At 37.1% G+C, this 24,195-nt stretch overlaps 3 protein-coding genes across 10 annotated transcripts in view; 2 read left to right on the forward strand and 1 right to left on the reverse strand.

The window, feature by feature from the left end:
* The first annotated feature begins 169 nt into the window (after window positions 1–169).
* Window positions 170–2,466, forward strand: kif13bb (kinesin family member 13Bb). Of its 3 annotated transcripts, XM_026290522.1 has the most exons (5): window positions 770–993; window positions 1,158–1,251; window positions 1,388–1,448; window positions 1,676–1,828; window positions 1,918–2,466. In XM_026290522.1, exons 1-4 carry the CDS (start codon window positions 978–980, stop codon window positions 1,775–1,777), a joined length of 273 nt encoding a protein of 90 aa, XP_026146307.1. In that variant the 5' UTR covers window positions 770–977; the 3' UTR covers window positions 1,778–1,828; window positions 1,918–2,466. The 3 variants fall into 3 exon arrangements, 1 of the variants encoding a protein (XP_026146307.1); XR_003294639.1 differs by lacking the exons at window positions 770–993; window positions 1,388–1,448 and adding an exon at window positions 170–260 and having other exon boundaries at window positions 1,918–2,463; XR_003294638.1 differs by lacking the exon at window positions 1,388–1,448 and having other exon boundaries at window positions 1,918–2,463.
* Window positions 2,467–2,623: 157 nt separating this feature from the next.
* On the reverse strand, window positions 2,624–16,069 carry hmbox1b (homeobox containing 1 b). 3 transcript variants are annotated; one of them, XM_026290525.1, is made up of 10 exons: window positions 15,059–16,069; window positions 11,157–11,678; window positions 10,132–10,217; window positions 8,045–8,155; window positions 7,377–7,530; window positions 7,151–7,233; window positions 6,931–7,026; window positions 6,401–6,492; window positions 6,219–6,302; window positions 2,624–5,136 (listed from the first exon to the last, which is right to left on the reverse strand). In XM_026290525.1, exons 2-10 carry the CDS (start codon window positions 11,675–11,677, stop codon window positions 4,993–4,995), a joined length of 1,371 nt encoding a protein of 456 aa, XP_026146310.1. In that variant the 5' UTR covers window position 11,678; window positions 15,059–16,069; the 3' UTR covers window positions 2,624–4,992. The 3 variants fall into 3 exon arrangements, with proteins under 3 accessions (XP_026146310.1, XP_026146309.1, XP_026146308.1); XM_026290524.1 differs by having other exon boundaries at window positions 6,401–6,495; XM_026290523.1 differs by having other exon boundaries at window positions 6,401–6,510.
* Window positions 16,070–17,931: 1,862 nt separating this feature from the next.
* filip1b (filamin A interacting protein 1b) overlaps window positions 17,932–24,195 on the forward strand; it is a 29,082-nt gene continuing 22,818 nt past the window's right edge. For 2 of the 4 annotated variants that reach the window (XM_026290528.1, XM_026290530.1), the window contains exon 1: window positions 17,949–18,405. The gene's annotated coding sequence lies outside the window, so the exon portion shown is untranslated. Of the gene's footprint in view, window positions 18,406–19,206; window positions 19,460–19,601; window positions 19,784–24,195 lie in introns of those variants that run through there. The other 2 variants (XM_026290526.1, XM_026290527.1) reach the window with 2 other exon arrangements.

Genomic DNA, 24,195 nt, shown 5'->3' on the forward strand with positions numbered 1-24,195 from the left:
TCAATATAACTACAATAATTTACTGATGAATAATGGTACTCAGAAACAAATAAATACTGAACTATTAAAAACATCGTTGTCCACTAGCAGTGAAAGTAACTCTGTTACTATCCAATCAGAAACAGCTTCAGGCCGCAGGCCCCGCCCACTCGAGCACTGTAGTGAGTGACGCTGTGGTTCTGTGTTTACTCTCCGTTGGTCGCGTGTGTGCGGGATTTACCTGCTCAGACGCTCGTGGAGCTCCGCTGAAGTTTAACACGGTAAGATGGCGAGAGATCAGAAAAAGAAGCAGGTAGATTTATCACTGCGTTATCGTTTGATATTTGTTCCATAGGTCAGTCTGGATGAGTCAATGTCTCTGTTCTGGTCATTGAATCTGTAGCAGCTCCACATGATCACTGCTGGAATGACACACACAACCCAATAACCAGCAGAAACACTCTCAAACACTACCTGTTGTACAACTAGGTTTTACTGCATTCTAACTTAAAAGTGATTGAATTGCATTGCTACATTTTATCATTTTTGAACCTTGTTATAGCTCAAACACTTGAAACAGTGATACAATGTTTAAAAGAGCTGTTTGACAAATTAAGCTCATGATTTGTAGTATTAAATAAATATGCTGCTTGTTTGTTTAATGCAGTTACTGCTCATGATAACTCAGGAACTTAGAGCAGGGATCTATAACCCTGCTCCTGGAGAGTTCCAACACACCTGCCTGTAATGATGAGCTGGTTCAGGTGTGTTTGATGTGTGAGGAGCTGAAATCTGTAGGACAGTAGCTCTCCAGGAGCAGGGATGGAGATCACTGGTTTAGAGACTCAGTTTGATTCTGATCTTGATCCTGAAAAAATCCTGTATTTTATTGTTACCATATTTTTATTGTCCTGTTAGTTAGCGGTTTTTAAAGATTTTTTTTTTTTTTTTAACCTAGTCAAAATAACCCACCTGCAGTTTGACTGATATTAATTGGAATGCACAATTTTTTCGGTACTGTTAAAAACGGAGATGTCTATTTTTGCAAATGAACTCTTCGTATATAAACAAACATATTTTCAGTAGTTTTTTAAATATTGCATGGAAAATGCTGTTTGTGAGCGATAATGCGACCTGTATCATGACCAGTTTTTGATTGATTAATTTGCTTTTTACAGAACGAGACTTAAAGACAAATTGTGTTGTGGACATGGAAGGAAATCAGACCATCCTGTACCCGGCCAATGGAAACCTGGGAAAGGGCGACAGCAGGTAAACTGGGGTGTGTTCCTGTGGGTGTGTGCTTGTATTTGGCAAAAATGACATCTCTATATCTGTCCTGACAAGCCCCAAACTACTGCAGTAATCAACTAGATCTGAAGAACACATGTGCTGCTTGCCTTTGCAGAACAATGCTGGGGTGCTGTTTAATGCTCACCAGGGGAAATCATGATGAGTCTGATCACAGAGTAAAGAAACAGAATCTCTATTCAGCAGATCATACATCTGACTTCATGTTTTGGTCTGATTCTCTCTCTCTCTCTCTCTCCCACTGACATCTTTCTTTCTTTCTCTACATTCTTCTTCTTCTTTGACCTTCAGTGTCCATAGAAACAAGTGAAGGTTCACTGGCAGGTCAAAGGTGATGAGCATCACAAATGCAGTATTCTTACACATCCTCTCTGTCTGTGCTCAGGCCATACGCTCCTACTTTGAGCGCTCCGATCCGTTCTTCGACGAGCTGGAGAACCACAGTCTGATCGGTGTGGCCAACATCTTCCTGTCCTGTCTGCTGTAGTACGAGGTCAAGCTGCAGCACGCAGTTCCCATCATCAACCAGAAGGGGGAGGTGTGTGTACAGACAGATTGGTTAGATAGAACCATTAGAAAGATTGCAAGCCATTGACTGATTGCCATTGGTTTTGTGCCTTTGTTCAGGTGGAGCGTCTGAGCGGAGAGCTAGAGGAGCGTGAGACGGGAGGCTCTGTCTGAGATCAGTCCAGACGGCGAGACGCAACAACGCAAACTCACCTGCACGGTCAGATAAAACAGGACATCTCCAATCAAACATGCAACATGTGACGCGTGGCTGCAAAATGAGTCTAATTTTAAAAACCTGTGAGTTCATTTCGCCCTCTTCTAGTGATCCCAATGCTCCAAATAGTAATTAAACATCTGAAAAATCTTTATTTGTACGTTTTCTAAATCTTTTCAGATTTGCTCATTCTGACTCATTTTGCCAGCACAGAAAAAAAAATCTGGATACTGATGGATTCACTTGAGTGCTTCATTTCATGATTTTACATACAGTAGGAAGATGGGATGGGTTTTACTTGTGGAGATTAAAAGTGCCAGACAGTTTTATTCAGAAATGAATGTTTTAGTGTTATAATGGTGAGTTAGTTCTGTATTTTCTGTTGGTTTGGTACCTTCACATTGTTTATTTCTTCTTCTGCTTCTGGAATGAGTCATTTATGATCAAATTGTTATTTGTATATTTATTTTGCAGAGAATAAGAATAATAATGTTGAAGATTTTATATTAAAATGGTGAGCGAAATAAACTTATTTTATCATATTGCCTTCTTAGTGAAAAAGTAAAATAATTGATACACTTTAACTCCTAAAAGAATAATATCACACGCTTGATCTTCAATATACCTTTATTTTCCATAAGATAAAGTACTAAAATAAACACAAGTTTTAAAAAAAGTCATTTTAAACAAAGAAACTGTACAAAAAGTTCATATATATATACTATAGTATACTTACAGAACAGTCTACTGTCCAAAAAAGGCACTAAATTCTTAAATGGGAGATACATGTTTCACAACAGAATGCTTTGAAATCATAGAATTATTTGATTCAAACAATCTTTAAGTTCGTAGTTTCTTATTTAACTATACAGTTGCTTTTATAAGCCTATAGGTTTTTTTATAGACATGAAAATGCACTCTGAGGAACTAAATGGAAAGCACCCCCTTTGAACCAGCAGGGTTACATTACTGAATAAAACCGTTCGTTGCTCTAAACACTTCAGACAACAGAATGAGTTACTTGTAGAATTGCAGAATCTGTATGTTGCTTTTATAGATCATTTAAATGTCAATACTTGACATAATCCTGCAGTTTGGCACGTACAAAGAGGCTGTAATAACACAAACGTGTACAACTGAACACATTTGAACATTACGGCATTCGAAAATGACCTTTTTTGTGTATCGCTGCAATGTTTAAGATATAACAAACTTACAGTAGGAAAAAAAGGTTTCTTGAGTGAAGGGGGTGCTTGATCTGAATCAGACACGCTTCAGGAGACTGCTCTGAACGTAAAACATAAAAACGGTGTAAAACAATCAAATAAAAAAAGAATCTTGAATTATTATTATTAAACACAAATTGGCATTTCATAAATATCAATTGTACACAGTAAGAGAGAAAGATCAGAGGCTTCATTCATTAGACGCGCAGAAGCAATTTCTGTTTAGCTGTTTGTAAAACCATTCTTAAGTAATTTGTCACTTTAGGTAAGGGTTGCATTGATTTTGTGATCATTAATGTAAGAATGGCTCTACGAATCATTCGTGCTGCTCGTTTCAATGAATGAAGCCCAGCGAGAGAATAAAGTTCTCTTAGAACCTTTTTTTAATTAAAAAAAGCTACATTTTGGAACCAAGCTTATGTTAGATGAGAGTTCAGACTCTCGAAGCTCTGTGGCAGCAGAACAAACATTTATCAGTCAGTCTCTCGTCAATAATTAACACGGAAATTCTGATGTCATTTCATAATAATAATAATAATAAAGCTTCGTGGGAGTTTGCACGTTATAATTCTGACAGCGTTCAACTTGAGCCAAAATTTTAGTGGAATGATATTTCACGTTGACGTATTTAATATTCAACACGATGAGAGCAGATGCTTCGGTCTTGACACTTTGTGTGAAATCTCTGCATGTAAATAAATGCAAACATAAGAATAACGCTTTTATCCAAATTCACTTTGGGTAATGCTCGACACTTAACGGTTTAAAATAAAAATAAAAACTAGCCGTCCTGTCGACTTAAGTCTCTCTATACAGGTTCATTTAGAGTCCAGGAGACTTGAGCTTTTGCGCAGAATAACTTGCGCTTTGGTGGTTATGTAACCACATCTTTCAAGTTTCACTACAATTATAATTCAACCCCCCTGCATTTGAACATGATTCAAATCAAAAATAATTGAATAAATCTCACTATATATCCAGGTTTATTTCATCCACAAACCAAAAGGAAAATAATATGAACTTATATATGTTGCATTTTGAAGATATTTTTTAATTACGCACATTTTCCCTCAAAATTTCATTTTAATATATATTTTTTTAATTATTATTTTTCAAGTCAGCATACAGTAAGTAAGTTTAAAACCATTAACGCTTTAAATTTTAATGACAATTTTCAGCATTTTGGGAGATTAAAATGTGCTTTAAAATGTGCATACAAACCTCTACAGTCTATTTATTTTATGTAAAATACATTAATTTCCCTTTCATTTTGTTGTGAAATGTGTTCTTGATGGTTTTCATGAGATTCACTCAATTGCTGTTTGATGAAATCGGTGACAAAAGTAAAGTAGAAACCTGTTAACTGAGAGCATCTGTAGTGGGAATGGAGGAGATATCTGCATCTGCCTTTAGCTTATCTGTGAGAATGAGGGTCACTGGAGCACACAGACAGGAAGCACATCAAGCATTATACAAGTTACTGGAATGAGGTACGAGGTTTGGGTCAGCAAGGGTTCGGGAGGCTTAAATAAGAGCCAAACATTGTGGAATGATCTTCCACTTATTAGTTCCTGTCAAGAGTGTGTGTCGGTGACTCTGGGTGTGTTTAGTGGTTCAGCAGGAGTGTCGATGGCAGGCGATATTGAAATCTAAAAGCTGGAGACAGAGCTCTTGATTTGGTCATTGCTCCACAAACACGTCTGCAGACGTCCACACACACACTCATTGATCCTCTTCGTCCCGCGGTCTTCCTCAGTCATCATCCAGTGACTCTGTCTTGATTTCACTGGCCACGCCTCCCGGGCGGGACAGGGCGAGGATGCTGTGATTGACAGCTGCCATCTCCACGGCGAGAGAGATGGGGTCCTGGTGGTCTGCGTGATTGCCGGCATCATCCTTAATAAAGAGACGTGTACGTGAATTAGCAACTGCGTCAGTGGAACATTTGATTTTAGGTTACAAAAGTAATGGTTGTTTTTTCGTAGTATGTCAAGTAAAAATAAATAATTGTAGATTTCATTGTAGGCATTTTTTTTTCAATCATGCAATGATTATCATACTTATTGCACTGTTGATTTAACGTTAATTTTATGCAATTAGTTAAGAGGAGGGGCACACATTAAAATTAACACATACCACATATTTAATTTAACACAACATCTTTATGGGGGTAATTTCTTAGCTCAAACTGTTTTGGTACATCATGTGATGAATTAAGGTTTTACATTTAAATTTGAATCGTTTAATTGCTTGACTGTCCATATATATGTGTGTATATGTGTGTGTGTGTGTATATAAGTGCTGGGCAACGATACATTTTTTATTGTTTTTTATTGCATTATTGTCTGTGATTAATTGCATAGTTATGAACAAAATTATGCATTCAAAAGTACTGTATTGTGCACATTTTCTTCATTTAAAAGTAGTCCTACTGCTATATGAACAAAAGTGTAATAACATTTGGCTTGCAAACACTTTCAACAAATAACGCGCTTTTTACAGCAGTGTTCCTGTTACATAGTAGCAGTTAAAATATTTATTGTAGCCTAAATCTCAACTTATTACATTAATATAATTAAATTAAATATAAAACAAGCCAGTTTTTTATAATATTAAATTAACTGCATTAACGCGCCATATAAAATAATTTTTGATTAATTAATGATTGATCAATTAATGCGATAATAACGTTAACTTGCCCAGACCTAACATATACACACACACACTTACAATTATTTATAAAATACATTTCTAAAAATAAAATACTCTTTATTTTAATTGATTTATTTTACCCCCAGAAATTCACTTATCTTAGCCTTTTTTTAAGTTTGTGTCCATTTTTACTCTCTCTGACCCTACAACAGGCTGTTTTTTGCTACTGACTTTCCTTTAAGAGTTTGCATGTAACATCTTGAACTTTGATTATGTTTGTGTATAAAGTGTGTGCAATGCTTTTCTTCTCTGTTTTCCTCTGATACCTGTGTTGGTGAGGTGGGCTCCAGACGGTAGTAACCAAAGGGTCTGTTCACACCTCTCTTTTCAAAATAGGTAACATCACAACCCTGTAGTGAAATCACTGAGATCAGCTCAACCGAATTTGAGCTTTTAAATAAAAAGACGACAGCTCCTTTAGTTCAGAGGACTCGTTTGATTCTCTCACCTGCTCGTTGTAGTCGTTAGCATCGATGTCGTCACTGTTGGAGTGTCCTCCAGGACTCTGTACATCGATCCCGTGACTCTCCAAGATTGTGGCTTCTTGGAAAAAAGACCCTGTCATGAAACATCTGAAACTCTTTAAAAACTACTACCACAACAAACAAACATTAGCAAACGATTGACTACTAGTAACCGAACCGGTAAACTCCTGGCTGATTTGAACATGTTTCTTAAGCAAGACAAAAAACTTACTATAAATAAATCATATAAATAAAACTGAAATAAAAATATACAGTTTAAACATAAAAAAAGAAAAATTCTGCTAGATGCCAAAGAAAAATTCCAAAATTTTCTGCATGTAGCTTAACGATGTACAAAAACATTATAAGAATAAAAACTATAATAACACAAAAAAAGTCAAAAACACACAACAAAATATCTTTAAAAATAAAATGGGAAATAAAAAATGTAAACAGAAAATATTTCCAAAAACTACAATAGTAGCTCTGCTATAAATCAATTAAAACACAGTACCAATATTGGCCCTCCTCTTGATCTCTTTGCGCCGGTTGGCAAACCAGTTGTAGACTTTCAATGATGTGACTCTTTCCAAGTCAGACAACTTCTTTCCTAGGCAGGAAGGATTGAAAGGTCAAAGATGATTGCGAAAATGCTAATACATTTTGTAATTTGCAGTGCAATAGATATTCACACCAGCACAGCGGTGCGGGTTCAGACGCTCCAGCATTTCTACCTGGCTTCTGAATAACAGCGTTGCAGGCATTCGCGATTTCTTCTCGTTTGGCTTCATCTGGATATTGATTATCACTGAAATAGCTGCAGAGAGAACAAAGTGTAACCATTGTACAGTTCGCCGGACTAGCCTGTTTTTGACATGATTTGAGCTGAAGAAGTGAACAGATTTCATTCCTACTTTGAAATGTTTTTGAGACATAAGATGGGGCCGTTTTCTGTCTCACCTCTCCATCACAGCGAGACATTCCTTCCTCCAGGTGAATCGACTGCCTCGGCGCAGACGGAAGCTTCCGGGGGCGGAGCTTATGGGGGGCGGAGTCTGACGCCACTCCATCTCATCCAGAGATACAGGGGTGGGCCGCATATTTAATGTGGCACCTAAAATATAAATAATTAGTATATACACTACAATTCAAACATTTTTAAAAGAAGTCTGGGTTCTGCTCACAAAGTCTGCATTTACTTGATCAAAAATACAGTAAAAACAATAATACTGTGAACAATCGATTTAAAACCATTGTTTTCTATTTAAAAATACTATAAAATGTAATTTATTGGTGATCAAAACTGTGCAGATTTACTGCTTAAGAAACCTTTCTGATTGTTTTCAGTGTTTTGTGTGTAAACCTTGATACTGTTTTTCAGGATGAACTGAAGAACAGCATTTATTTAAAATAGAAATATAACACAATAAGAGCCACCACTGTCGGTTTTGAATAATTTAATGCATCCTTACTAAATAAACTAATTTTTCAAAAAAAATTAAAATTAAAATCTTACTGACCCCAAACTTGTGAATGGCAGCATATTTAAACATTTAAGCCTGTAATTGAGTTCAAGCTTATCTTCGTATAATTAACCACATACAGTCAAACAAGCAAAGTTGGTTGACCTGGCGTTGTCTTCTCCAGCTGGTACCAGCGATAGAAAGCTCGTTTCTTCTGTTCGCTGAGATCTGAGCCCTGCTGGAGAAGCCAGTGAGAGATTCTGCTCTGACTGATGCCTGACGCACACAAACACAAAACAAATGAATGCACAAGTCAGAGTCAAACTGACAGACAGAACAACAACAAAACAACACTTCATCTTACATTCAGAATTTGGTTGAATATATTGCGCATTCTGTCCTCGCTGAACACAGAATGCTGTAAAGCGAGTCACGACACAATCTTAGTTAATCAGAACATACCGTTTAATATAAATCTAAGTGAAACAAGATAACTGTGAATAATTAACTGCTGCATTAAGTGGCGAGTGGCAAAATTGAAAACCAAACAATCAACAAAGTGATCAATTTGTAAATTCTGATGGAAATCAAAGAGATTTATCATATGTCGCGTCACACATGATTTCAATGAATGTTCTAGTTTCAGAGCATCTGGTACATGCTGTCGATTACCACAGACAGTCATTTTGAACTGTGTAAATGTTTCAGTACAATAGTGTTACTTGAGCTGTGAAGTCTAAATTGTCTGTATATTTAACCGGTGAAGTCTAAACCCTTTAGACGATGGACTACTGTTCTTGGCAGATTAACTTCCTGTGCGTTGCAAATACAAGGTCAGTAAGAGATTCTATCAAACAATAGGATATTATTAAAGCCATTGTTTTTTTAGGGGCCAAGCACCGAAGGTGCAAAAGCACCTATTGTATCCGTGTTCTACTTCCGCACTTGAGTCTATGGCAGTCTACCACAGAACCGCTTGTGGGAAAGTTGTAAAATTTGGCACACGGATAAAAGACAGTCTCAACATTGACCATAGCAAGTTTGGCATCTCTAACTCAAACTCTTTAGCGCCACCACTTGTCCAAAGTTTCACTTATGTTTATGCTAATAACTTTTGAACCGTAAGGGCTAGAAACAAAATTCATTTTCCTTTAATTTCCCACTTTTCTCCTAGGCCATTGCTCCGATTTTCACAAATATATTTGACCAGATCATCTAGTCAAACCGTTTTTAAAAAAACACGCAAACAAATTTTAAACTTTATCGTATTCAGACCAAACTTGGTCCATCTCATCATAAGCATGACCTGAGGTTACATGCTGCGTTTGGGCATAACACGACCTAGTGATCAGGAGATATGGAAAATGGATATTTATGCTTATAACTTAAGAATTTTGTCCAAAAATCACAAAACATCCCATGCCAGCCATTTTGAATTTGGTCAAAAAAAAAAAAAAAAGTTTTATATTATAAATTAGCATATTGTTATGAAAGTCGGTAGGTGTCTTTGGCACCATGCCGTTAAAGCAATCAAAAAACTTGGAGTCAGCGCCACCTTGTGGTCAAAAGTTATGACATTTAAAAAAAATGATAATATCGTTTGATAAAATTGGCCTTTTGTAATAAAACTGGTATCAATATATTCTTTGGGTCATGGCAAGAACATATGGAAGCATATGGGTAGCAATATTCAATTTGGGATGTAATATGCAAAATGACAATGCCATAGTCAGACGAACTTCCTATCTGCCATTTTATTTTGTTGAATACCTACTTATTCAAACTCCTCCTAGATCTTTGGTCCAATTTGCATCAAATTTGATTCGGATCATCTTTGGACCATACTGGCAAAAATTTATGATTTTTTTGTCAATATATAAAAGGGTCATCGTTTAACACATCAACGTTACAGACGTACTGCCACCAAACTTTGCATGTGCCACTGTCACCTCACACTGACCATGCCACATTAATTTGGTAACAGCGCCACCTATTGGTCAACACTGTTAAACGAATCATTAATCATTAAAAAATAAATTTCCAAAAATGCTAATAACTTTACATTACATTAGCCAATTGTAATCAGGGTCTGGTCTCAAAACATTCCTTGGGTCATGCAGAAGACATATAACAATTTTACCATTTTTAAGTATATTACAGTGCAATGTCCTGCCCCATTGACTTACATTGTGCATTTCTGTAATGATGCTGATGTTTTATGAATTGGGGTAATAGGATGATGAGGGACTGACCTGTGACCTGAGCCACCACGGCTTGTGAGATACGTCTGTTGCCCAGAAAGGCTTTGATTTCCTCCTTCACCAGGGTGCTGTCCCGCCTGCACACATCACAGGACACAAACATGACAGCTGCAATTCAACACCTGTGAAGATTCAGTCATCAAACTCATCGAAGAACGTCTCCGAGAAAAATGACCCTGCTTACAACCGGTAAACACAGCCACACACCACCACCGCTCAATTCAGGACAGGTTTAGAGAGTGTAACTTTTAGTTTTTTTTTTTTTTTTAAGAGTTTGAATCTACTTTTACCTTTGACCCACAACTATATATATATTTGAGGGTAATGATTCACATCTATATTTTTTAACTTGAGACAATAGTTATTTATTTTTCATTGGCTCAAGTAAAAAAATGTGAATCATTACCCTAATTTATTTTTAATTGGATGAATGAATGAATTGAATTTATATAGCTTTATTTATATAGCTTATTTAGTTTATTTATATAGCTTATTCACTGGTAAAGGCCTTTTTTTTTTTTTACCAAATGTAAAAACTAAAACAAATACTGAATGCTGATTAAGAAACATCTTATTGAATGTGTGTTGATTGTGTTGTTTGGACTGTAGAACTATGCAGTTATTGCCTTTAATTTCACATGTTACAGTTCATCTTTTAACACAAGGCCAGTTCTCTGTGGTTTCAACACAGTTCAGGATCGAAAGCTAAATGCTGATGTCTGTACCATCTATGTTTTAAATGTAGTCTGCTTACTGTGCACATACTGCTGTTAATTTCAGATGGTTAAGGTTATTGTTTTCAATAGCCAAAAGCCAGTTTGGCCTATTAAATACCAAATAAACATCTTTTTTGTTTATGCACACTTTCCTTCTTTCTTGTTTGTTGTTTAAAGATTTAAAAAAAAATCTGTATCGGAATCGCCAGTTTGCTTGTAAAATATCGGTATCGGAATCAGCCATGAAGAATCATGATCGTGCATCCCTATAGTTATCTATAATAAACCTGACTGACTGACCTCATGAGCTCCTCCACCTTGTCATCTATATCCAGGTCCTCCTCTGAGCCATCCAGCCCGTACGATCTCACCGCCGCCGCACTGTTCACTGGGTAACGGTTTGGCGACAGCTTCCCATTGGGCGTCGCCGCCAAAGCGTCCCGCCCATTCTGCGCCATTGCGACCAGAGAGACCGGCGAAGGTAAGACGGCAGGTGGAGATGTGGCGTAACTGTTGCTGGGCGATGGCGATAAATTACCGTGGAACTGCGTTTGCGTTGATGTGGAAGTGGTGGAGGAGGACGCCATGATGGCGTTGCTAGTGTTATTTGAGGTGGGTGTAGTGCTGGAGGTGGTGCTGTTGGTGGCGTTGGAGTCCGACGGGCCGCGCCGGCCGAACTTGTCCCCGTGCTCGCGGTCGAGCCGATCCAGGGTGTCCAGCGCGTGCACGATCTCGGGTTTGGTCATACCTGTACGCCGCAGTCTCTGCAGCAGGTCGATCTGTTCGATAGTGAAGCGTGGCTCATCTGTGTAGTGAGACATTCTGAAGAGACACAGAAGAAAACATCATGGAACACAATCCACATCAATCACATGTGCATCAGTGGCTGCTGTCAGAAGAAAACAAAACAGATGCTACATTGAGAACGGAATTTTTGCATACTGACAAATACCAAGCATTCTCAGGACTCCACAATGCTACTAAAATGGTCATAAACTAGGAAAACAAATATAAAGATATACTGTGCAATTCTGTGTGCAGTCCCTATTAGTATACCAACAGTATGCAACAATAAATATCTTAAACTTTATTCAACATTGCAACTCAGGTTTATACTTGATATATTAAAATGTGTGTGTGTGTGTGTGTATATATATATGGATATAAGATTTTCAACTTTATTATATTATAAAATATATGTAATAAAGATTTTTAAATAAAAGCGTTATTAAAAAAAAAACACAATATTGATCAACTAACCACCTGTAAAACAATAACCTAAGAATTCCAAACAAACAGTTAAAAATAATGGGTGATGTTGCTTTTGATTCATTCATCTCAGGGCTTGCTGTTATTATTATACAAAATTTACAACTTTATAAGCATATTTTGTATACATATTCTTCAACATCTGATTGCCAAGATTGAGGAGTCATTATTAAATTAATTAATAAGAGTTTAAGTCAGTGCACTGCAATTCAGCATATTTGCACGAAGCAACAACAGACACTTAAATTACTTTTGAGACTGGTGCTCTTATAACTATCCTTAATAAAATTCACAAATCTCTCTCAAATGTTTTAGTTAATGTTTAAATGGTTTGAATCGATCCGATGACTTGCTCACTGAACTGTTCTTATACTAAGTTAACAGCTTAGTTAAATGGTCATTTCTTTTTAGTCTGGAACTGTCACATTGTCAACACAATGTCCAGTGCATTGCATTGTGGGATACATGTTGTACATTTACTAACTCTGCACAGCTTTCTACTAATGCATATGCTATAAGAATAGTTGGGAAGGAACAAATGCGGAATTCACTCAAACATGTCAAGACTTGGATCCAACAACAAACGCATGAATTATCATAATTTCAAGTGCTCCGCCATCTCATGAGTTATGATGAATAAAGCAGGATTCATCTGACCTACTTAAAATTCTGTTTATCCAAGACGGCTTTCATCAACAAGCACGAGCAATTACTGTCGCTGTTGTCAAGGAAACCATACCACCCAATGACGGATGGAGTTTATGTAACTCCAGATTAAAGCGGAATGCAAATACTGAGCATGCTTTGTCTAACCTTCTAATCTAGAGCACATGGTTTTATATTAAGCTAATGGTTACGCATAGTCATATTAATACCAGGTTGTAATAGATGACAAGCCAACCAGGTTACATTTTAACTACGTTCTTCTCACTTGAACTGCACGTAAAACCGCTATTTTGAACAATAACAAACATAGTGATGCTTGACAATTAATAATCTTTATTTTGGCTTTATGTTGCAGCAAAAATAATTGGGAAAGACTGGCAACCCAGTGGCAATCAATCATCTAATTTAACCATCCTTATCCCACAGCTGCTTTACTGTGAAATTCCTCACTGTTTTGGGGTTTTCCATTATACCAGACCTACTATATTTACTCAAGTTAACCGTTAACCTTACACCGCTGGAGCCAAAGCTCTCGCTGCAAAAAAACAAAAAGGGCTCAGTGGGCTCTTGTACAGCATAATTGCTTCCACTTAGATCTCAGATGATCCTTATAAAAGTCTGTGATAGGAAGGTGGCAGCCGCTGTGAGTTTCTAAAAATATATCACAGCAAGGCTTTTAACTGAGGCAGAAATTGTGTGTGCGATGAAAGACACAAATCGCCGTCTTTTGTCATGCATGCGAGCGATCCTCCTCTGACATCTCTTAACATGCACAGAGGGTCTCACCCATAAGCCCTGCTGCATTAGTGATCATGTGGCATTAAATACTGCAGGGGTTCACTGCAGGGCTCTTTATGAAGCCACAGCTGCAGAGACTGCAAGTTAAGGGTGCAGTCCTGCACCGCATGCACACGTGCATTAGCTCATCTGACTGCATGCACACAAGTCAAATGAGTTCACCGAGAGCTTTAAATAATAATCCACATGAGAATCAATGCAGCCTTCTTCTTTTCATTTAACAACTACAGCTTATGGAGAAGTGGTCATCGTGAAACGCAAAATTAGACTGAATTTAGCAGGATGGAAAATGTGTCTGATGTTTTTTTTTTTTTTTTTTTGCTCTATTAAAACTTTGACGTTCCACTATTTTGGCTGTTTTTACAATGTTCTCCATTTGTGGTTTCCAAAACCTAGCAACAAACAGTAGTACACAGCACGCTATAGTTGACTTTGTGTAAATAATTATTAATTTGATTAATGGTTATAGAGGTATGGTTTGGTGAAAGTTGTATGACTTAAGTGTACATTTAACCTTTAAACCTTTCAATATCTAAAACACAGCAACCTAATATACATTGAAATGGGGACAGGATGCATTTTAACAGCTTACTTGCTTATTTATTCATGTAGGTGTTGCAACAGACTTCAGGAGCTACTATAAATAGTAGTGTGCATAAAAAGAAGAAAGAAATCTTTTTTCCATGCATCTGAACGCTCCTCACATCCTCTGACAGATACTAGAAACTCAAGTTATGAATGCAGATCAGAACAAGTCTATGAGGATTATTAGCAAATCACTTTAGTTAAACTTCATTTGCATCTTTGCATTGCATGTGAAGGGGCTTCGGTTGACCTTCAAAGCCCAGACTTTGTTTTTAAGATATCATTTTTTTCCCCTAATGTATGTCATATGGTAGTGATAAAAGCACAGACATACGCCCATCATCTCTGTGCATAAAAACTAACAGCATATCCAAAAAGACTTCCAGCGTGCAAACGAGATATAAATAAACATGCATATATTAAACAAGCACTTATTAAATTACGAATCAAACTGGGCATTTTAAAACTATATAAACGAAAATAAGTTTTGCATGACTCATGTATCCTGACCTTTGCAGACAGACTACAGAAGGGCTTAAAATAACACATGCAGAAACAAATAAATCTCAGCGAGTTATTCACACGATTGTTTATTAATATGTAAATACAACAAATATGCACAAATAAATACATGAGTTAAGCCCTTTTCTGACTAAGAAAACTGACTACATAACTCATTGCATGACTTTTATATTACTATATAAACTAAGCATTTAAACAAACCTATATAGATTTAAACAAGATATATATGTCGATTAAAATTAAATCACGAAGCTTGCTTTAACAACATAAACAAGACGAACTGAATTATCCAGGCGGCTAGTTAGCTTAGCACGAGCAATCACAAAACTGACTCTCCTCAAGGATAAAATCACATTTCTTACCTGGAATGAGGAAACTACACAGAATCTCAGCGCAGCAGATCATTTAATGCGCTCTGTCAGGTTATGAAGATGATAGTTTATGTGATGTTGTGAGGAAGACTCGCCCTGACTGACTGACTGTCTTTGTCTGACTGACAGCAGCCGCACTGACGTCACGCCGCACGCCTCGGAACGACTCGGGAAATGTAGTTTATCACGAACGCGCCTCCATATTGAAAGTGATTGTCTTATAGATAGATATATACGTGTTTCTTTTGTTATATTACAATCAGAGTAGCTACAGAAAAGAATCGGCGAGGCAACGGGAGATAGTGTGAAAGACGAAGGTTGCCTTAAATTAACTGTATAATAAAGTGTGTTTAAAGTTCATTCAGTTGCTTGAGGTGATGGCATCTGATGGTTTGATTTGGCGCGGGTTTGTGAATCATCATTCAGATTGGGACTTTATGTTTATCACATCATTTGAATTAGATTGGAACTTTGGAGCACTTATTGTGAACCATTTGATTCAGATCAGGACTGTGGAGAGAGTTCGCAAATATTTTGATTGAGATGGGAACTTTTGGAGTGGGTTCACTGATCTTTTGATTCATATCTGAAATTAGGGGCAGGTTTGTGAATCATTTAGCATATGTGATATACGCTTCGAAATCAAAGCATCGGAAAGGTATCACAAAACATTTATTTTATATTGTTAGGGATTTCAGAGCCCATCTTTTGTTTTAGAACAGATTTCAGAGCCTATATCACAAAACATCTGATTGAGATTGGGACTTCAGAGCAGGTTTGCTAATCATTTCAAAAAATAGATTTGTGATAGGCATTTCTAAGTCCCGATCTAAAATCATGGTTCACGAATCCTTATTCAGATCTGGACTTTGGAACTGTTATCACAAATCATTTGTTTTAGGTTTTAGATTGGGATTTCAGAGCCCGTACCACAAATCATTTGATTCTGATTGGGACTTTGGAGCAAGTTTATGAATCTTTTGATTCAGTTAGGAACTTCGGAGCATGGAAAGCAAATCATTTAATTTAGATTAGAACTTTGGAGTAGGTTTGTGAACTTTCTGATTCAGATTGGAACTTCTGAACTTCAGAGTGCGAATCACAAATAGTTTGATTTGGAGCAGGTTTGTGAATCATTATTCAGATTGGGACTTCGTAACGAATGTATACCAAATAATTTGAATTCGTTCGGAACTTTGTAGCACTTATACTGAACCATTTGATTCAGATCAAGACTCCTCAGCGAGTTCGCAAATATTTTGATTTAGAACGTGTTCATTAATCTTTTGAATAATTTTTGAAATTCAGGTTGGGTTCGCAAAACAATTCACAAATTGAAATATTTGTGATACGCACTTCGAAGTCGAAGCTTCGGAATGAGTATCGCAAATCATTTCTTTAAGATCGGGATTTCAGAGGCCATTTCAAGAATCATTTGATTCAGATCGGGACTTCAAACAGAGTATGTGAATCTTTTGATTCAAATCAGGACTTCGGAGCACAGATTGTGAATCATTGGGACTTTGGAGTGGGTTTGTAATCGTTTGATTCAGATCGGAACTTCAGCATTTTTTTTTTTTTTTTGTTAATTGTTGTAAAGGATGTGTTGCCAGGTTAAAAAAGTAATACATTTATATATTAAAAAGACACATAGGTTGAATATAGAGATACAGTTTTGATAGGATTAAAATAACTTTGGACAGTTTCCATATACTGGTCTAGATCAGCTCTGAATAATATAGAGAAAGAAAAGAGAGGTTTAGAGCCGCCAGATTTTATCTATGTATGTGAAATTAGGTATTTCTGCTGTTGTGTCCCAAAAAATATCAAAATCGAACCCACGCCTTAGATATTTGCTATTTCGTATTTTGTTTGTCAGAGCAGCCGGTAGAGTGCAGTGTTTTACACTGTTAACTCTAAATGAATGGTCAACCAAATGACAATGAAATCTCTGTCCAAATGAGCTCTGTATCTCATGAATGACTGTTCTGTGTCACTGCTGTACATTAATCTACATATTATAACTCTCTAAAATGAAATAAAATGCAGGAATGCTTCAGTGCAGCCCACAGTCAGGGCTAAAGATGATGTAAACTAGCATTGTGTTGTTGTTTATGATGTCTTGTGTTGTAGATTGACAGAAAAACAGCATTCATGTGACAGATTTACATCTGTGGGTGATGCTGTGCATGGTTGTAATATATTGCATTTTTTCGGAACATTTCTTGATGGTTCATTCAGGTAACACACTCTTCTATGCATCCCAGTTTACTTAGATTTCTGTGACTTTACTTAAAAAAAAAAAAAAACACTGTGATGGAAATGAGGTACAGATGTAATACATTTTTTTTATTATGAATGATTACTCGTGTACCATTTGGTATTTACATTGCGCTCAAAATACCATTTGTTATTTGCATGGTTCCATGAAGAATATCATAGTATTCTCATGTTACCATAAGCAAGACAACAAGTGTTGTTGCCAAACAGCTTTATAGAAACGGCTGTAAACACAAGCCTGTTTAAATGACTGTGACATTTCTGACACTTCTGTGTCAGTGTTTGTCATGACATGCTGTCACACTTGTGGCACTTGTGCATACCTGAATATTTTCTTGACAGATTGACTCTGATATGCTCTCAAATACTAGTTTTTGTCCCTACACTGTTTTTACTTCAGCTGCCAGTGTTTGATGTACCTGACACAGAAAGTTTATTTCTATCCCAGTGACTGCTTGTGTACTTATGACAGTCTTTTCCTGATTTGGGGGAATACTGTGGTCCAGCTGTCAGCAGGGTTCACAGACGTCTGTTTCAACCCCCTCAGCTGCTAAACGCTACGAGAGACTGAGCGCACGAGTTAAAATTAGCTCTTAGTCAACACTTATTTCACGGGTCAGAACATACGAGTGAGGGGTCTCTCCAGATGCTTTAACTGTCTCTGTGTACCGTCTTTCCCTCATCCAGGACGTTGAATAGGCAAAAGAAGTGAGCAGGATTCATATCAACCAGATCTGGCCATCTCTGCCTCTCTTCCTATTGGTCATTCTTTCTCTCTCTCTCTCTCTCTCTCTCTCTTCTCAGTCATTCTGCTCGCTCAGACTTGGATTGAGGACAATACAGTTCTCACAGACTGCTAGTACTCGGACCGTCTCAGTAGGAACAGAAGACAACGTAAAGACCGGACCACAAGAAGGAGCGTCTTTGTGATGCTTTATTCCAGGAACAGATGGACATTAAAGTGGACGTTTCTTTTTATACGTTTTTGAAGTCTTTGCTGACTTTGACACAAAGTCCTCTGTGAACGGAGACCTGTAACTTGGGACCATATCAAAAAGGTATGTTGTGTACTTCTAAACATTTTTAGTTTTTATCTTCAATATAGGAATGGTTATGATGCTTTGAATGGCAGAATTGAATGGTGGCTTTGTAAACCTGTTGATATACTGTATTTGTACATAGTTATTTGTGTGCGTGTGTTTAATATATATGAGTGTATGTATTTAATATATATAGGTGTGTGTGTGTGTGTGTATAAATCTATCTATCTATCTATCTATCTATCTATCTATCTATCTATCTATCTATCTATATATATATATATATATATATATATATATATATATATATATATATATATATATATATATATATATATATGTCAACATGTCAATTGCAAATAATAAACTGTATAAAAACACATGCAAGCACGCACGCACGCATGCACACACACATACACACACACACACACACACACACACACACAGATATATATATATAAATATATATATGTGTGTGTGTGTGTGTATTGTATATATATATTACAGTTTTATGATCCTTTATTTCTGTGTTTTGTTTTTTTGTTGTTGCTTTTTTCTTTTTGTTGATATCCCTTTTGCCTTGTTGATGTTTGATTTTGTTTTTTATGATTTTTGTTATTTTAAAAATCCTTCAGATTTAATGAACTGAATGAGGGATCTAAAGATTTGAGGGAGGGATTTTTTATTTTTTTTTACTTAATCTAGAAAAACATGGCAAATAGATAAAACAATAAAAAAAAAAACACTTTACCAACCGTATTGCAGGAAGTATCAATATCTACAGTCGTTTTATTTGTGTTTGTGCAACTGACAAATCTGCTTGTCTCTGACTTCATTGTGAATACGGGGAGCTTTCAGGAAGCGCTTCATCAGATTGCGCTCAGCGTTTCCATTTCCTACTGAAGGAGTTCCTCTGACACGGGCTCACGGGAGCCGGCTGGCAGCCCTGCAGCACTTTGAAGTCGTCAGTCACAGGGATGATGCTTTAAATCAGCCTGTGTGACTCGATATTCTCTCTGGACCTTAGGCTCTGTCTAAACATTTCAGCTTTGTGGAGGAAGTCCACATGTGGGTGAGCAGAAAGAGAAGAGTTGCATGTGTTTAGACTCTCAATGCATGCTGTCATAAAGTGGAGGCACCATGCAATAGCAGGGTTCGCGTGTATGGACACTTGGAAATGGTGTTTTGGAAATGGATTTCTTTCATGCTCGCAGGAATGAGTGGCCCAGTGTTGAATCATGGGCCACAGTTAGCGTCTGAGCTAATGACCTGATGAGCAGAGATAAGACATGGTGCATGACATCAGTGCTCCAATTCTGCACCTCCATGTGAGAAACAACAACAAGCTCATGCTCATACCGTCGGGCCACGCCGTCACCATGACAACAAAACAGAGGCCAGTTGTTTAGGTGGTGTGTTTAGTTAATTGAAATGTGTTTAGTTTATTTTTAACAAAACGCATGTAGGTCCTAAATGTCAACTAACATCACTTTTGATTGAGTTAACTAAAACATGTGCTTACGAAAAGTGCATGGCATGCTAAGGTGTTTGTTAAAGTACTTTGAGAACAAAGTAAATACATTGAATATTAATCATTCAGTACTATATGTACCATGGTAGTTCCGTGGTATTTTTAAAATCTAATTAAAGTATGTGTTTAGGACCATAGCATGACCAATGCACATAGTAATAACTTGCTATTTCAATATGTTTATCATTGAGTATCATAGTATATATCAGAGTTAAATGGTGTTTGGTTTTGTACTGTACCACAGTATTCTTTGCAGTTTCTTTTAGTCCAATGTACTTTAAATATCATTATATGAATATGACACACTAAAAGTTTATTTTATTTTAAAGAAATTAATACTTCTATACATCAAGGATGCATTCAATTGATCTAAAAAGTGACTTTAAAGACAATTATAATATTTATAATTACAATTATAATGCTGTTCATTTAATCAAAAACGGTATTATGGATTCCAAATAAATTAATGAAGCAGCACAACTGTTTTCAAAACTGATAATAATCAGAAATGTTTTTTAAGCAGCAAATTAGCATATTCTGATGATTTCTGAAGGATCATGTGACACTGAAGACTGGAGGAATGATGCTGAAAATTAAGTTTTGATCACAGGAATAAATTACATTTTAAAATTTGAAACTATTATTTAAATTTTTTGGATTGAATAAATGTAGCCTTGGTGAGCAAAAGAGACTTTTTTTTTTAATCTTTCATTTTTGAATGGTAATGTAATCCTTTGATTATCATCACTTTACCATGGTGCATCCACAGTACTTTTTATTTAAGGGTAGTTAGTTGATATAGTGATGTAGTAGTCACATTTTATGTCCATAGGAATCGGCTTCTTAATGGCATGCAAAGAACACGTTTGCAAGCAGTCCATTATAAAATAGGGAAGTGTGTTTGTTTTTGAAGGAGTTGTTTCATATGAGCTGTGATACTGGGCATGTATAAAATGTTAAACTCTTCACCTGTTAGTACTCAAGGCTGTATAGTGTCAGTCTTCACTCCTTCAGGAACAGGGTGTGTGTCTCTAAAAATGACACAGTCGTGGGATGCAGAATTAACATTATATCATTACAGCCAAAGCAGGCCCTGTGGTGAGATCATCTCTCTGCTGCAGCCCACACCTATTGTCAGAAAAAAATGTGGTGGTGAGCCAAAAGCATTACTGCAGACGCTGAGAGATCTGGGGTCACTCGTGGCTTTGTGCTTTTTTTTTTTTTTTTGCAAAACTCTTCCAAAGCAGAAATCATGGATATCTTCTTTTTTTTCTGATGGATTTGTTGTGACATAGTACTAATTACTAATTTGATGTTTAGTTTCTTCTTTAATCCAAAGTGATTTGAGTACATTCAAAGGAACAGTTCCCCCGAAAAATGAAAATTAGCTGAAAATGTACTCTCCCTCAGGCCATGCAAGATGTAGAGGAGTTTGTTTCTTCATCAGATTTGAAGAAATGTAGCATTACATCACTTGCTCGCCAATGGATGCTCTGCAGTGAATGGGTGCCGTCAGAATGAGAGTCCAAACAACTGATAAAAACATCACAATAATCCACATCGCTCCAGTCCATCAATTCAAGTCTTGAGAAGAGAAATTCTGCATGTTTGGAAGAAGCAAATCCATCATTAAGATGTTTCTAAATTCAAAGGAAAGGATAATGGATTGGTATTTCAGCCAGAAGTTTGTGATGTTTCTATCAGCTGTTTGGACTTTCATTCTGACGGCACCCATTCACTGCAGAGCATCCAATGATGAACAAGTGATGGAAAGTTGAATTTCTCCTAAACTTTTTCAGTCTTGCTCGGCCTGAGGGAGAAATAAAGTATCATTATATATATTATTAGTCTGATAGGAGAGTTTCATCACTTTAACTTATTTCCTCCGTCCTCAGTTTTACTGTACGAGGGAAATGGTCTGGTCTTTTTGTCCTCTGTGACCGGCGATCGGAGCAGATCCATACGCCATATGAAAACATGCTTATCAGTAAGGTTTGCTCATCAATCACAGCCGTGCAAGACAATGGAGATCGCTGTGATATAAACGACTCCCAAAGCGTGTATGAAGCTAACACTGAAGTCATTACACGTCGAGTGTTTCTCATTCTGGGTCAGCAGATGTCTTTCTGAAGGAGGTGATTTTGAAGGAGCCGTTTGTGCAACGGAAAGAATGTTCCAGATAGCAGAGCTATTCCTGAGAAAAGGCACGTCATATTGCATCACTGCCGCAGTCTTTGCTGACCGTGGGTCATTCTCAGTGCTGTCTGATTTTTAGTTTTTATTATTATGATGTTTACTTGACTCGTGCTATTGCACAAATTTGGGTTAGTGTTTATTTCCAAATCCCTATCCTGAGACCTACATTTCTAACTCTAAACCCCTTGTGTAGAGTTCAAGATATTTTCACTAAACTCAGCACTGTTTGCTAACCGTCTAAACTTTTTTTCTTTTTATTTTTTTAAGTGTACTGCGAAATATACAAAGAATTCAATTTTTCAAAGTTCATGATTCCATCTACCTGTTCTGTTGTTCCATCCATCCATCCACCCATCCATTGTTTAATGTTCCTTCTATCTGTCCATCCGTCCATCATATCTGTTGTTCTATCTATCATTCTATCATTACATCTACATTCATCAACTATCTATTCACCCATTAATCATTCTCATTTTATCCATTTATCCTTCTATCCATCCGTCCCTCCATCTGTTGTTCTTTCCTTCTATCAATCAGTCCATCCATCCATCTGTTGTTTTTCCCTCTATTCATAAGTCCATCCATCCTTCCATTTACCCGTCCATCCGTCTGTTGTCTGTCCTTCTATCTATCCATCCTTTCATCCTTCCATCTGTTTTTCTTTCCTTTTATCCATCAGTCCATCCATCCATCCATCCGTCCTTCCTTCCTTCCATCCATCTATCTGTTGTCTTTCCTTCTATCCATCAGTCCACCCACCCTTACTTCCATCCTTCCATCCATCCATCTGTTGTTCTTTCCTTCTATCCATCAGTCCACCCGTTGTTTCTGCACCTGCACTTTGTTGCAATCATAATTGTCTCTGAGGAACTACACTGTTTGGCAGGAGAATGTTTTTATTAATATAATTACATTTTATTTGCTTTGTTTTATTTTGTGAAACCTTGCAACATAATTGGAATAAGTCCATGTCCTGTGTAACAAGTGAAGTGACATTCAGCCAGGTATGGTGACCCATACTCAGAATTCATGCTCTGCATTTAACTCATCCGAAGTGTACACAGACAGCAGTGTACACAGACAGTTGGCAGCCATTCATGCTGCGGCGCCCGGGGAGCAGTTTGGGGTTCGGTGCCTTGCACAAGGGCACCCAAGTCATGGTATTGCCAACCCGAGACTCAAACCCACAACCCTAGGGTTAGGAGTCAAACTCTCTAACCACTAGGCCACGACTTCCCCTAACAATGACCCTTTGCTGTTATACATTCACTGTAAACCATGGCTTTTTGGGGCTTATTGCCTTTATTACAGCCTGCGACTTCCACAGAAGCTGCTACATTCTGTTACATTTATACGTCTTGAACTGTCACCTAGAACGCAACTCCACGTTTTCATCATGTGCCATTTTAACCTAGGCAGTAGTTTATGATTCCTATTTTTGTATGCACTCTTCAACCTCTCTCTCTCACTCTTTCTATCTCTCGCACGCTCTCTCCTGCTCATGTAGGGTGACATCAGGTCACATTTATTAGATTAAGGCTGTGCTCCTCATCATGACATTACCCACATGCGCTCTGAGTGAACAATCAGTCAGAATTTTTTTTCCCCATATCAAATGACCACATAAACACAGCAAATGCATTTATGAATTTGTCAGATGCTTTATCTCCAACTTTCATTGCATCCAAGGGGCACATTTACATATTTATCAGATTCAATATCCATTTGAACAACTTGAATTGATGGATTTTTCAATCAGATCGGGAATGTTTGTTAAGATAGTGAGTATAGTTCATTTGTATGTGATGTTGACTTTGACTTTAAGTGCATTCAGGCACAAATAGCTGGTGTGCACTTGTAATATGGGTATATTTTTAGCGGCTCACACTACAGGAAGGTACAGGGGGAAAATGCCAGGTGGCCAGAGCTTGTGCCGTCACAGGAAATGTTGTTGTAGGTATTGTACTTCTGATGAGAACATGACTGGGGTTGTATAGGGAGAATTGCATAGTAAACATGTTAGAGAGGAGAATACTTTGATGTTGGCGAAATAGAAATCTGTGACGCACATTTTAGCATCA

Source organism: Carassius auratus, chromosome 20, assembly GCF_003368295.1.
Source record: "Carassius auratus strain Wakin chromosome 20, ASM336829v1, whole genome shotgun sequence".
NCBI lineage: Eukaryota > Metazoa > Chordata > Actinopteri > Cypriniformes > Cyprinidae > Carassius > Carassius auratus.

Excerpts from the sequence above, each read along its gene's own strand:
- hmbox1b (XM_026290523.1), bottom strand. The coding sequence starts at position 11,677 with ATGTCTCACTACACAGATGAGCCACGCTTCACTATCGAACAGATCGAC. Across the intron at positions 10,218-11,156 it reads AAGGTGGAGGAGCTCATGAG|GCGGGACAGCACCCTGGTGA; the intron begins GTCAGTCAGTCA and ends TGATGTGTGCAG. Across the intron at positions 8,156-10,131 it reads CGTGGTGGCTCAGGTCACAG|GCATCAGTCAGAGCAGAATC; the intron begins GTCAGTCCCTCA and ends TGTGTGCGTCAG.
- kif13bb (XM_026290522.1), top strand. Across the intron at positions 1,252-1,387 it reads CTGGGAAAGGGCGACAGCAG|AACAATGCTGGGGTGCTGTT; the intron begins GTAAACTGGGGT and ends TTGCCTTTGCAG. Across the intron at positions 1,449-1,675 it reads ATGATGAGTCTGATCACAGA|GCCATACGCTCCTACTTTGA; the intron begins GTAAAGAAACAG and ends GTCTGTGCTCAG.